This window comes from Xiphophorus maculatus, chromosome 7, assembly GCF_002775205.1.
Source record: "Xiphophorus maculatus strain JP 163 A chromosome 7, X_maculatus-5.0-male, whole genome shotgun sequence".
Lineage (NCBI taxonomy): Eukaryota > Metazoa > Chordata > Actinopteri > Cyprinodontiformes > Poeciliidae > Xiphophorus > Xiphophorus maculatus.
In genome coordinates, this window is record NC_036449.1 from 8,899,451 (window position 1) to 8,912,237 (window position 12,787).

At 34.7% G+C, this 12,787-nt stretch overlaps 2 protein-coding genes across 2 annotated transcripts; one reads left to right on the top strand and one right to left on the bottom strand.

Annotated features, from left to right (window-relative positions):
• Nucleotides 1–550: 550 nt before the first annotated feature.
• On the bottom strand, nt 551–5,245 carry LOC102234274 (asialoglycoprotein receptor 1-like). Its single transcript, XM_014470231.2, has 8 exons — nt 5,089–5,245; nt 4,926–5,018; nt 3,913–4,053; nt 3,619–3,798; nt 3,374–3,451; nt 2,623–2,762; nt 2,210–2,310; nt 551–1,213 (listed from the first exon to the last, which is right to left on the bottom strand). Exons 1-8 carry the CDS (start codon nt 5,156–5,158, stop codon nt 1,051–1,053), a joined length of 966 nt encoding a protein of 321 aa, XP_014325717.2. The 5' UTR covers nt 5,159–5,245; the 3' UTR covers nt 551–1,050.
• Nucleotides 5,246–9,038: 3,793 nt separating this feature from the next.
• On the top strand, nt 9,039–12,786 carry dnajc15 (DnaJ heat shock protein family (Hsp40) member C15). Its single transcript, XM_005802982.3, has 6 exons — nt 9,039–9,183; nt 10,335–10,386; nt 10,562–10,635; nt 11,092–11,168; nt 11,250–11,320; nt 11,621–12,786. Exons 1-6 carry the CDS (start codon nt 9,082–9,084, stop codon nt 11,689–11,691), a joined length of 447 nt encoding a protein of 148 aa, XP_005803039.1. The 5' UTR covers nt 9,039–9,081; the 3' UTR covers nt 11,692–12,786.
• Nucleotide 12,787: the final 1 nt, after the last annotated feature.

Consider the following 12,787-nt stretch of genomic DNA (forward strand, 5'->3'; position numbering starts at 1 on the left):
TTTACTATACCTGTCTATCGAAATAACCTGCTGAAGCAAGGAAACACCTAAAACATGCAGGGCAGTGTGTCCTTGAGGACCAGGGTTAGGAAACACTGATATACAGTATGTTATAGTGTAAAATAATAGACAACACAAAGCCAGCACCTTGTTATATTTTCGTCTTTCATAGTTTTTTTGCCCATTACACTCTAATTCTATTATTCCAGATATAACAATTGCAGAAAATGATGTCCCAGTGAACATTAGAGAAAAATTGCTTAATGAATAAATCCACCAATAGATCAAACTATTACTGTTAGACTGTAAACCTGTCAACGCTGTTTCATTTTTGAGTCCAATTACCATGCATGTGGAAATAACACCAAACTGACTTCAGCAAATTTGCCAATGCAAAATTCACATATTCGATATAAACGTGAAGTAAATTGTTTGGTTCAAAGTAAATTACAAATCTTTTTTCATCCGTTAATATTTTTTTTAATTTTTTTTATTTATATTTTTATTCAAAAAAAAAAAGTACAATGTAAGGTACATAAAAATACGGTAACATGAGTCAAATTTGCTTTATCATTCATCCGTTAATATTTTACATGAGAGGGCTTGTGCATGTGATTTCAGACAGAGCCCAAATCGTTTCCTTCCAGCTCTCACTGTGTCACTTGGCGGACGCTTTTATTTATCTGCCTCACTCTGTGTTCACAAACACTGCAGCTTTTAAAGTTGTATTTCTACTAAAAAGAAAACATATGTGTGGAGCACTAAAAGTCAGAATTTATTCAGCAACAGAGAAGAATTTGGATTCAAGAACTTTTATTTATACACATAATGAAAGGGAGCAGCGAGTGACTTCTAGCAACTTAAACATTTCCTAATCTTAACTGAGCTAGCAAAGTAAGCAAAGTGAAAATACATTTTCTGTTGGTGGAAGAAACAAAAAGCCCTTGTGTACGTCGATACAGTTCATTGTTTGCAATTTTGTAACAGGTGAGTTGCACACGGTAATGTATGCTTGGTTGCCGAAGAATAAAAACAAATCATTTTCAAAACTTATGGAGCAAACATGGTTGGTATTTTTTCACAAATCCACCATTTGGTAGCATTACATGACGTATCATTCCACTGTGCGCCGTCAAATTGTGTGATATGTGCACAGTCCTCACCCCATAATGGGTCTCCACCACCGTTATCAGGCTGATTGATTCCCCAGGACCTGGAATAAAGGAGTAAAAAGCTTTAGGATTTAATTTTAATCATTTGTAGCCTACAATACTTAGGTTTGTGTCGGAGTTGTAACTGTGGTTTTCTAACCCGTATTGTCTTGTGTCCTCAGATTTTGACAAGTTAAGAAGCAGTCAGATGAAGAAAACATGGAGACGCAACCATTTTTTTAAAAAAAAAATCAGTTTTACCAACTAAATAAACCTTGAAATTCTTAAAATTTTACATAAACGTCAGGTGCATCCTCACTGCCAACTTAGATCTCACTGCTCAAACACGACACAAAGACACATCGATTGGACTCTTGAGTTTCTGAACATGAGCAGTTCACAATAAGAACGTTAAAGAAAATGAACAGCTTAACACTACCAATGCAACACCACTCAAATAGCAAAAAATAAAGGTCAAAGGGGTCATGATCCAATATCAGGTATTGATCTGGGATCCGTCCGTCTGTCTGTCTTAGACTGAAATAACCTGTGTTGGAGCACCAAGTTGTGAATGTCCAGCAGAAACTTCTGTTTGGAAAATAAAAAAAATCTAAATCTCTTAAAAAAAAAAAAAAAGACAGAAAAGAGAGACTGCAGGGTCCTGATCATTATTATTATTGATGAGTGACTTGTTATGCCATTCAAAAGTAATTCTACTGCATTGTGAAGCTTCTGAGTTTTCAAAAATATACATCACATTTATTTTTTAGTATCAATAATAAATAACTGATAGATATTGGGGGTAAAATTTTTAATCAGATCAGATAATAAACTTAATAATGATGCTAAAAAAAATCAAATTCAAAGGTTTTGAGGCTGTGACTTATTCAAATGAAATACTTAAATTCAATGTGATCTAACTTCTTGCTCATATTCACTTCATATTTGACAACATAACTTGTCAAATATGAAGTGTTTATGCAAAAAACCATGTTGCAAACTAAAGTAAACAACATCCAGAGTCACTGTTGGCACTGAGTAAAAGATTGGATCCTTACATGAAACTCAGAGCGGTTCCGTCAACCCACAGCCAGGATCCCTCAGTTTCTCTGTCACTCAAACCAATCCATGCTTCCAGCTCGTATTCAGCAATAAAATTCTGTAAAATGTCGACATAAAAAGGTTTCTTTTAGCTTTGATAATTAATTTAGTTATTTTAAAAAATTCATGCTCTATTATCTTATTTCAAATATTGTACGACTGATCACTTAACAAATTATTGCTAAATATTAATTTAAATGTTTTAGAGGAAACTCCTTGTCAGTGGAAAATCTAGTTGAGGATTTTACCTTTACATAATACTATACAGAAGATACAAAACAACATGCCTGTTGACTGTCTTACATATCATAATTTTAATTTCTCTTTTTATAAACTTAATCGGTGGTGTCCCTCTAAAACCTCTCATCACCTGCTCCTCAGGATCATTTATCACCACCAGATCTCCTCCTTTTCTCATGCAGTCCTCTCTGCCTTCATCCCAGGAGCCACTACCAGAGATTTGGTAACAAGAACAATTGAACCTCAACCAATCGCCAGGACATGTGGCGTCTGGAAGAAGAGAATCAAGTTCAGATGGTTTTAAATTCTTATGAAGGTCAATTTTAAATGCTTCTTTTTCATTGTGAAATATCACTAAAAAATGTTCAGACTGTTTATATGCGGGCCACAATAATGATAGTCTTGATTGTATGAAGTGAAGAACAGGCAGCATAGAGCAAACGAAAAATAGCTTTGTCAAATTGTGGCATGAAAATATTATTGTACTAACACTATGTCTTTGTCGGTTCAATATACTACCTATCATCTTATTATAAAATACATATTACTTTTTTTTCTGCCAGCACAGTATAAATATTGGACTGACGTAATCTTTTGCTATATTGTTAGAACAATGTTTTATTTTAATGTAAAGCATTTCACATTTGTAAATGCCACAAATTCCTACATGGACTCATATTTAAAAGTCTTCAATTTATCTTAGGATAATTTGAACCAATTTTGTCTTGACTTTAACTTCACTTCAGCCATCTTTACCAAAGAAAACTAGAGACTTCCTTTCAAACAAATTGCGAAACCAGAGCAACTCTTTAGTCGTTTCACCAAGCTTAGCGTTCAGCAGGTCTTTTTCAATGGATAGGAAAGAGAGTTTTTTTTCTCACTTTCTGGGCAAGATGCTGTCAGATTGACTAAAAGTGCGGAGAGCTCATTTTCTTCTGTCGTATTAAACATGGAGTTATCTGAAAATAGATCAGAAAAAACAGCTTGAAAGTTGAAACAAAAAAATGAATCAACACCACATGGGTTTTTGGATCATATGTTTATATTTTAAAAGTAATACAGAAATACCTACCCTATCAATATTTTTTTATTAAAAAAAAAATAGTGTGTGGTGTTCAGGGCTTACTTTGCTCAGACAATCCTTCATCGATTCCCTCTTTAAGAGACTCAATAAGCCGGTTGTTCAGCCGGTTGTTCAGCAGGTCTCTTTCTTTGGTTATGTTGAAAAGCGATTCATTGCAGGCGAGGAGACGCTCAGTCAGATCACTCTGGAGTTCCTCATTTGCATTACATTTGGAGTCACTGTCTGAAATAAATAAATAAAAAAGATGCGAGATAAGAACGATATCAGAAGAGCTTTGAATTTAACACTAAATGTGACTTCTTCAAGGCTCTGAGAACATAAATTGTGAAGGCTCACTCTGTGCAGACAGAGCTCTGTTTAGTTCTGTCGATTTCTCATCAAGCGTTATTTTCAGCTGTCTTGTTTCTAAAATTCTGGCGGCAAGGGTCTTTGCCAAGACCTGGAAATCCTCAGTCAGTTGCCGTTTGGTGTTGTTGTCTGTAATTCATAAGGAAAATAGATTTTTACTGAGAAAAAGACGACAAAGACACAACAATGTCCTGACTGGACTCTCATTTGGCTTTGTTTCAGGAAAGTTGTTAACCAAAACAATACAACCCCAAAAACATTATATACATTATAAACTGGCATAGAAGTTATTTATACCATACTTAGTAATCAAATGAAAAATCTGTATTGTTATTGCAACACATCAGGCGACACTTTGTATAATTGTTGATCTTTTTTCTGGTAAGTCTTTGACCTTGGAAGACCTCTTTGCCATTACCCTAATCTAAAGATCCTTCCAAAGATTCTGCATTGGATTCAGATCAGGACTCTGATTGGCCCACTGCAAAACCTCAGTATTACATAGAAATATTCAAAAATTATTTTTAACCCTATGTGCAAGGTGTAGTATCAATTATAGACTTATCTGTACGTATGTGTTTTCTTTTTATGAATAGTTACTTTCTGTTTAGTCCCTCCTTCATATACATTAGTTTAATCCTAAAAATTAAAAGCTTACTTACTTATATTTCTAGAAACTTCCAAATGTCAAAAATTAAACTTACCATCATATACTTAAATAATAATTGAAAATTACCACCATCCTAAAATAATAGCTATGTAATTTTTTGGCAAAAAAAAGAAAAGAAAAATTACCACCACTTTCTTTCCAAAAGATGTTTTAGGCAAAAACCTCAATTTTTGGCAAAAATGTTGTGCTTTAAAAATAAACAAGATATTTGTTCTGACTTCATGTCTGACTTCAGCAAGAAGTCCAAAGAGTCTTTAACAATCATTGAATTAATGAAAGCTTTAGTTGGATGGACACGTTGTGATAGTTTCAGGTTTCTAAGCAGACTCACACTGAGCGTTGGCGACCAGCAGTCCGATGAGCAGGCAGATGCTGAACACGCCGAAGAACAGAATAACGCTCAGATGGAAACGACTCTCTGAACCTGAACAGAGGGAAGATTACAGTCAAGACACCAGAAGCAACATCAGGTTGTTGGTCTGAACTGAACTCACCTCTGCAGTTCCTTAAATGAACAGAATTGGAAAGTCTGCTGTGACGGACGTGAATGTGCTTTTTCTCCATCGTGACCCGTTTAGCTGTAGGCTGTGCAGCACCAACAACTTGCAAAGACTCTTACTGTGCACTAGACACACCCACAGACATGGTAAGCAGCACCATCAGACAGGAGTCTGCTCAACAGGTGGACTTTTTTTGGTTTGCAGTTTTATATGCAAAACTGTTTTTCTGTATACTGGTTTCTTCAAGAAAACCCCCACACAAAAAAAGTCAACATCCTGCTTTCTCCTCGGCTTGATAACGGCTCCGCAAATGAGCCGTTTTGTGGTGCATTTCTGGCATGCGAGAATATAAACTGAATATTGTAATGATGATACTTGATGATACAAATATAACTTTTACATGGAGTTTTAAGAAGGAAAACTAGTTTAAATTGTAGTTGGTTATTCTATGAAATGTACAGAAATCTTTGAGGTGAGGAGGTATTTTGTAATTTTAATCATGATTTTAATTTATGTATGTATAAAAAAAAACACATTTTATTCATATCAGAGCCTTTGGTTTTAATCAGTTTTTCATAAGAAGGTTAACACCGCATGGGACCGAACTTAAAATGTTGCCAAGGATATTGCTTTGGGTTGATTTTCACACACGTAAAAATTAGTTTACAAGACAATCATGGAGTGTGGGATCTGTTCCAGTTGGGTTTGTTGGTTTGATAAAAATGTATCAGGTTGAGTTATTTCAAATACTGTTTCACAGCGCCGTGAAACCCTTTGTACCTCTGCAGATTTGTTTTTTTGTTACGGAGTTTCAGACCATCAAGCAGATGTTATTGTCAGACAAAAATACAAAATGCCTCCATTTATTAGGGGGAAAAGCTATCCAACAGACCTGGCTCTATTTTGTTTTCCCTTGATGGCAACAGCTGAAATCAACTGAGTGTTTTACATCACTGTGGGGGAAATTTTGTAGACTTCCTTTAATTTAGCAAGACTGAAGAAGTTTGTAGAATGAGCGACCTGATTAATCTTATTAGGATTTAAACCTGGACTTGGCGGCCCCACTTCAAAACCTACTGCTGCTCGATCTTTTTCAGAGGTGGATTTGCTGGTGTGCTTTGAATCGAATGTTATTCAGATCACAGCATTAAGTGATCTGAGGCTACAAGACCTTGTTGAGATCACTTTGGTTTGTATTTTTTTTTTTTTTCTTAAAAATTGAAAATATCTTTTGAAAACTGCTTGTGGCGTTCACTCGGATCATCTTTTTCTGATATTAAAATTAGGTTGACGATATAAAAGACTTCTTTTGAAAACTAAAAAATTAAGAACAAAACAATAAGTGCATCAGGCTGCATTCAGTTTTAAACTGATAATTATTATAAAGTTGATATTTTTATCTGAAAACGTAGGTTATGATTTGAAAGCAAACACTGGAAATCTAAAACAGGGACAACCTGGTTGGAGGTTTTAACAAAGTGTCAGACTATTGATGATTTAGAACATTGTTGTTGCAACTTTTTATAAAACATTCCAGCAATTTCAGGCTAATATCTAATGAAAGACGCACACCGCAGTAAAAAATAAAATTAATTTATTGATGTTATTCTTTGCTGCAGGGTTGCACACAAAAAATAAACTTGAGATGAGAAAGATTTATCTGACATCCACTGTATTCGTACACGTGAATGTCAGATAAATCTTTCTCATCTCCTGATTTCTTTGTTTTTGTTGTTTGTCAGGCAGTGAAAGGTTTCTGATGGTTCACAGAAGCAGAAAACCAAACTTTGAACCAGACGGAAATATTTCTGCTTGTCTGTCGGTTTATCTTTGCAATAATCTGCCACAGACTTTTAAAACTCTTAGAATAAGTGCTGTGATAAGAAACACACAGGCCTAGACCTAATTTCCAACTTCCCCTCCGCTGTGTATCAATCACCGCCCCCAGTTTCCTGCTTTCATCGAAAAGCAGCATGTCATCGGCTATAAATTAACAATAGCACGCAATTAATGAAAGGTAACATTTAAAAGTGAAATCTTTTTACGTTTGAACCAATTAGATAAGGATTACCAAAAGGTTAAACTTTTTTATTAAATAAATTATCAACTCGTCAAATTAAATTTTTGATTTTTCTAGTTTTCCAGCTCAAAAAGCAGCTATAATAAGAGAAATAGCAGAAATCACAATATTCAGTGCAATTTAACAAGTTAAGATGTTACACTGGAAGAAGAAAACAGTTGATCCAACTTAAAAAGATCGAGTTAATTTGCAAGTAATCAACATAAGTTTACCCAAGTCAATTTATTAAGTTTATAAAGTTGCCATGTTAAGCAAACATAATGTAAAGTTGACAAACACAATTAGACTACATGTAACAAATTATTATTTTTTTTAAGTTGGAGATCTATTCACTTTGTTTAGCATGTTAAAGCTTCCACCAAATAAAAAATAAATAAATAAATGTTATTTTACATAAATAAAATATGTGATAAAAATGTTTGAGGTTTCAACAGATAGAAAATGTCTTCAGTGAGAAAAAAACTAATAATAAAACATTAAAGACTCATTGAACTATTGAATTTGAACTAAAATTATTGCTGATTAATCATCTGATAATTTTGCCCGAGTTGAATTATTTCTTCCTACATTTCATTATCCTTCTCCAGGATAAAGAAATAATTCAACTTTATCTCAACACTTTGTAATATCTAAACTGCAGATTCTTAAGTGATAATTAATTGTTCAGTGATGAAACTGGAATATTCAGTCGTCTGAAATAAATTAAAAAGGTAATTCAGCACATTCTTCTTAAATTATGACTTTAACTATAATAAAGGTAAATTAAACAGTATTTTTAATAACTTTCCTTCAATCCATTAGAAATTTTCATCGTCTGAATTTACAATTTCTAATACCATACATGCTAAATGTTTTTATTTTTTCTTCTTGCAATTTAGGAGATGTTCAACATATTTATATTAGATGAAGCAACACTCTTCAAAGGTGCCTCAATGAAAAATAAAACCCATAAATTCTTTCCTAAAAATGCTTCAGCCTTCAACAAATTTTTATGTGCAAATTAATTAAATATGACTGAAGATGTGATAAGGTATCTGTATTCCCATGTAGCTCCTAGATGCGTCCTTGAAAGTCCGACAGGCAGTGTTTGTGCAAAAGTGAAGATTTTTATCTTCCTCACATAGAAAAGGCAAAATGTAGAATATTAGGAGGACATTCAGTTTCTGGCTCTTTAGTATTTTACATTAAAATTGATTCCCTGATAAAAATGTAAGAAATAATGAGAGTGAGGTGTTAAAATAGTACTGAAATTAATGAGAATTAAATACCATTGCATAAAGTGGAAACTTTAAAAAGAATTAAAAGCTTTTTCTCTCTCACTTGCAGTTTTTTAGAACATCAATGTGGACGTTTTATTTTTCTCTCAGACTTTTGACAAATTCAGAATGGCATAATAGATACCTTTTGTTCTTGTTTTCAGTTTTAAATTTTTTTTCCTTTATTTTTTACAATTGATACAAAAAGGTAAAATGAAAAAAAAATCAGTTCTATTTGTATTGTTATTACTATTTGTGTATATATTTTCCATTAGATGATTGTCTTATTTAATGGCTGAATTTTAGTAAATTAAGTTTTGATTTAATTTTTCATTGTTAATTCATTAAGTCTGCTTGGTTGCTTTTATATTTTATAAAAAAAAATGTATTGGCACTCTGTACTTGTTCTTTGTTTTCATTTAATTCAATCTGTGAAAATTATTATTATATGTGATTTAAAAAAAAAAAGAAAAAAGAAAACAAGTCAGAAGAAGCTGCTCCAAAGTCTCTTGCACAAGAGCACATCAACAGGAAAAGAGGAACGGGATCACTTTAGGACGGTTTGCGCACTAGCAGGAAGTGACAAGTTGCATTTTATTTTGAAAGGAACGAGCGGATACGCAATACTTGGCGTGACGTCAGGGAGGCAACATGGCGACCACCGGCGCAGCGGCGATGGATGAAACGATGCGATATGCCGAATATTCCCCTAAAACAAATGTTAGGAATGACGCAGAGATAGACAGACGGCTGGTAAGTGTCCGGGTTGTGGTCGGTGAGCTTTTCAGCGTCTGTCAGATGAATATAGTGAGATTTAATGACAAAGTCTGAGCTGGTAACCGCCGCGGTGACCGCCAACGGCGTCAAACTCGGTTACGTAAGAAACGTGAGTTCAGGAGAGGCAGCTTTAATTCAGCGGGGAGAGTCTGCTCGGTGCAAAATTACTACCTAGTTCTTAATGAGGAAACGTATTATTTTTTATTTATTTTACATTAATGACTCTTGAAGGTTGTAATGCATGTTTGTGTCGTAACCTTAAATATTAAGTCATAAACTGAGTGCATCTCATGAAAAATAACATTCAGTTATCAGTCTTGCTATAAACTGCTTAAGTGTAAATGATGTAATGTTTATTTCCAGACTAAATTGTAATTTACTCATTGAAGCATGATTAAACTGTCATATGGCATTGTGCAGCATGCTGGACGTGTTTGAGGGTATTCAGAGTAATTAGTCAGGATTACTTTGCAGTCTTTAAAGTTTTATGAAAGGTTAAGGGTTTTATGAAAGTGTTTTCTAGATCTGGATAAGTCTGGAAAAATGTCTCTGCTGTTAACAAGGACGGAAATAAAAGCCGATTGAAACCAGCTTCTCTGGCTGGGGAAATGAGCCAGACACTCAGAATGTGTATAATTGTAAATATTAGTTTTAAACTCAGTTTTGCTGTTTGTCTTTTATTCCCACTTTAAAACCGGAATGAGAAATCTGCAGATCTGAGTGTGGAAAAGGAAGACATCTAGACAGAAAGAATGTGTAGGAACTTTGAATAGTTTTACTTATTCGTTGCCTAATAAGTTTTTATTATACCATTTCTCCTCTTTCATTAACTTACTTAATAACCTGCGTTAATTTTATGAAGTTCATTTGAAGTTTATGGGTTTTTTTAGGGAAACTGATGGTGGATGTGTGATTACACAAGTCAGTTTATTTTATGAAGGCATAAAGAAAACACCTCCTCCGTCTGATTTACCTCTTTAGCCACTAAAACGTTATTAGGATGCTAACATTAGGAATTTAATAGTGTGATGAAAATTGGTTCCTTTTTCAGGCTAAAGTGGATCACACTGTAGCAAAGCCTGCATATGGTATGTTTACTTACCAGTTTAACCTTGTCTTGTGGACAGGGAGGGACTCTGATCGCAGTCGGCCTTGGTGTTGCTGCTGCGGGTTTTGCAGGTAAAAATATCTCATTCCCCAGGATGAAATGAACATTACCTGCTTTAAGAGTTATTCCTTTACTGCTAATGCCTGTGCTGCTGAAAGCTTCATTGGTTAAATGCAAGCAGGTATTTAACCGCTTTTTATTTTAAAATATTTATTTGTTGTTTTTTTTTTCTTTTTTTGTCCCCAGGCCGTTATGCTTTCCAGCTGTGGAAGCCCCTGGGGCAGGCTTTCTCTGAAACGGTCAAGAAGATGCCCTCAGCAGTAAGCAAAATATTACCTGAACGCGGCTGTGATGTTCAGATCAGCTAAATATTTTGTTGAGCTTCTCACTCACTGAATGGAAAAACCAGTAAAATTCCCCTGTTTTCAAGCTGTACTGTGTCTTTTGTCCAAGTTCATCTCGTAAACCGTGCTTTCATTAACACTTATTATGTGCATTTTTTAAAATGTGTATTAAATTGTTAGTTTGCATTCTACTACATGCTTAAGTGTCTAATATCTGACGAAATTACGCTCTGCGTAGCCTGGTTGATTCGCTCCAAACCAGTAGATGGAAACACACATAATAAGCATTTCTCATTTTGCTTTTTTTGCAATATTTTAAAAGTTTGCTCGAAAATTGTTGCAGTCATGGAAATTCTTGAAAAGTCTAAGTAACAAATTCAGTTTCCCAGTACGTCTCAGTACTCCAGCTCCAACCATCTTCTGTCCTCTCAGGGATTCTCGTCTTATTACAAAGGAGGTTTTGAGCAGAAGATGTCGAGGCGAGAGGCAGGCCTCATTCTGGGCGTCAGGTGAGCGTTTGAGCCTGTTAGCATTCATGCTAACACCTGAGGCCAGTTATAATAACGATAACCTTTATGTGTTGTGTTCAGCCCAGCTGCCACAAAGACCAAAGTACGTGAGGCACATCGGAGGATCATGGTCCTAAATCATCCAGATAAAGGTAACTTTACGCCATCTGCTCTACAAACCAACCCTAAAACAAGCATTTTCACAAGAGAGTAATACAAGGAAAGTAATCTATGAAACTGTCAAATTTAACTTTTTCTCCTGAGTTGGTTGAACATCGTTGTCACTGTCTGATAAGTTTGTGAGCAGCTGCCTGTAGTTGAACAACACAATGAAACTTACACTCATACCGTTGGGAATCCTGAATTTTAAATGCTACGTTGATCATTTTTCTTGAGCTTGTTTGAATGTCTTCAAGTGTCAAAGGGTCAGACTGAGTCATGTTTGTTTGTAGGCGGCTCTCCATATCTCGCTGCAAAGATCAACGAGGCTAAAGACTTGATGGAAAAGGAGACTCGGCGATGACGCTGTGGATCAGCCTTTCAGCTCATTATTTCTGCTGCATCAACATTCACGTCAGCACCACCTGACAGGACATCCTCTGATTTTCACAGAAAACAAACTAGAGGCTATAAGTAAAGCAGAAGTAAAGACACTGCTTTTTTAGTTATTGAAATGAAGTGTTAAAAGGAAATAAACGGGCTGGAGAAGATGTAACGTCACCTTCTAGCGGTTGCTGACTAAAATGCTGCTGCGCTAGTCTATATTTTTGTTTATAGCGTTTTAATTTGAATGTACATATATTGGTATGTAAAGATGTACTTAAAAAAACACTGGAGTGAGAAATGTGTGTTTGTACAACAAAGCTGAATATATGGAGGTAGTAAATAGTCTTCACTTAACACACTGGGTGTTTGAATGAGCAACTTGCTTGATATGAGATCAGATTTTAACAAAATGTTTGTCAAAAAAACCCTAATTTAAAGTGTTGAGTTGAAGGATTTAAAGAACTGGAATGCTACTTAATGTAGCATCATTAATCTTGAAATCTCTACTCAATGATATCCTTGTGGCAGTTTTCAAATTTGTGTGAATAAATCCTGAAACGAAACAAGCAGAGGCAAAGTGATACATAAATATGGTCTATAGGCTTTTCTTATATTGTAAAAGCTTTTTTCTAGGTTTTGAAAACATAGTTATAATGTAAAGAGCTTAATTAGCCAAAGTAAAAATAAATTCACAATCTTAGGCTTAGGAGAAAAATAAAAATGCAAAATATGCAACAGTCCAAACAGACACAGTTAGGGTGACAGCTAAAGCTATTTATATTTGAGTTGAAAAGGTACAGGGCTTAGGTAAGGTAGAAAAATTAAGTTCTTCATTTAATGCAACAAGTTTAACAAAAATCTTTTTTTTTGCCCATTTAAATTCATATCTGCCAACCACAAGAGTTCAGCCAGCTGTCACTAAAATGAGCTGTTTGTTGAAAGAAGTTGCATTGTCAGGAAGGCCGACTCACACTTATACAGTGTGTTGAGCCCATAACACGGCTTTTCATTGTTATTAATGATTTACTGCTTTGTGCATTTTTAGCATTCCTCCGAAATAAAAAAAAAGACTC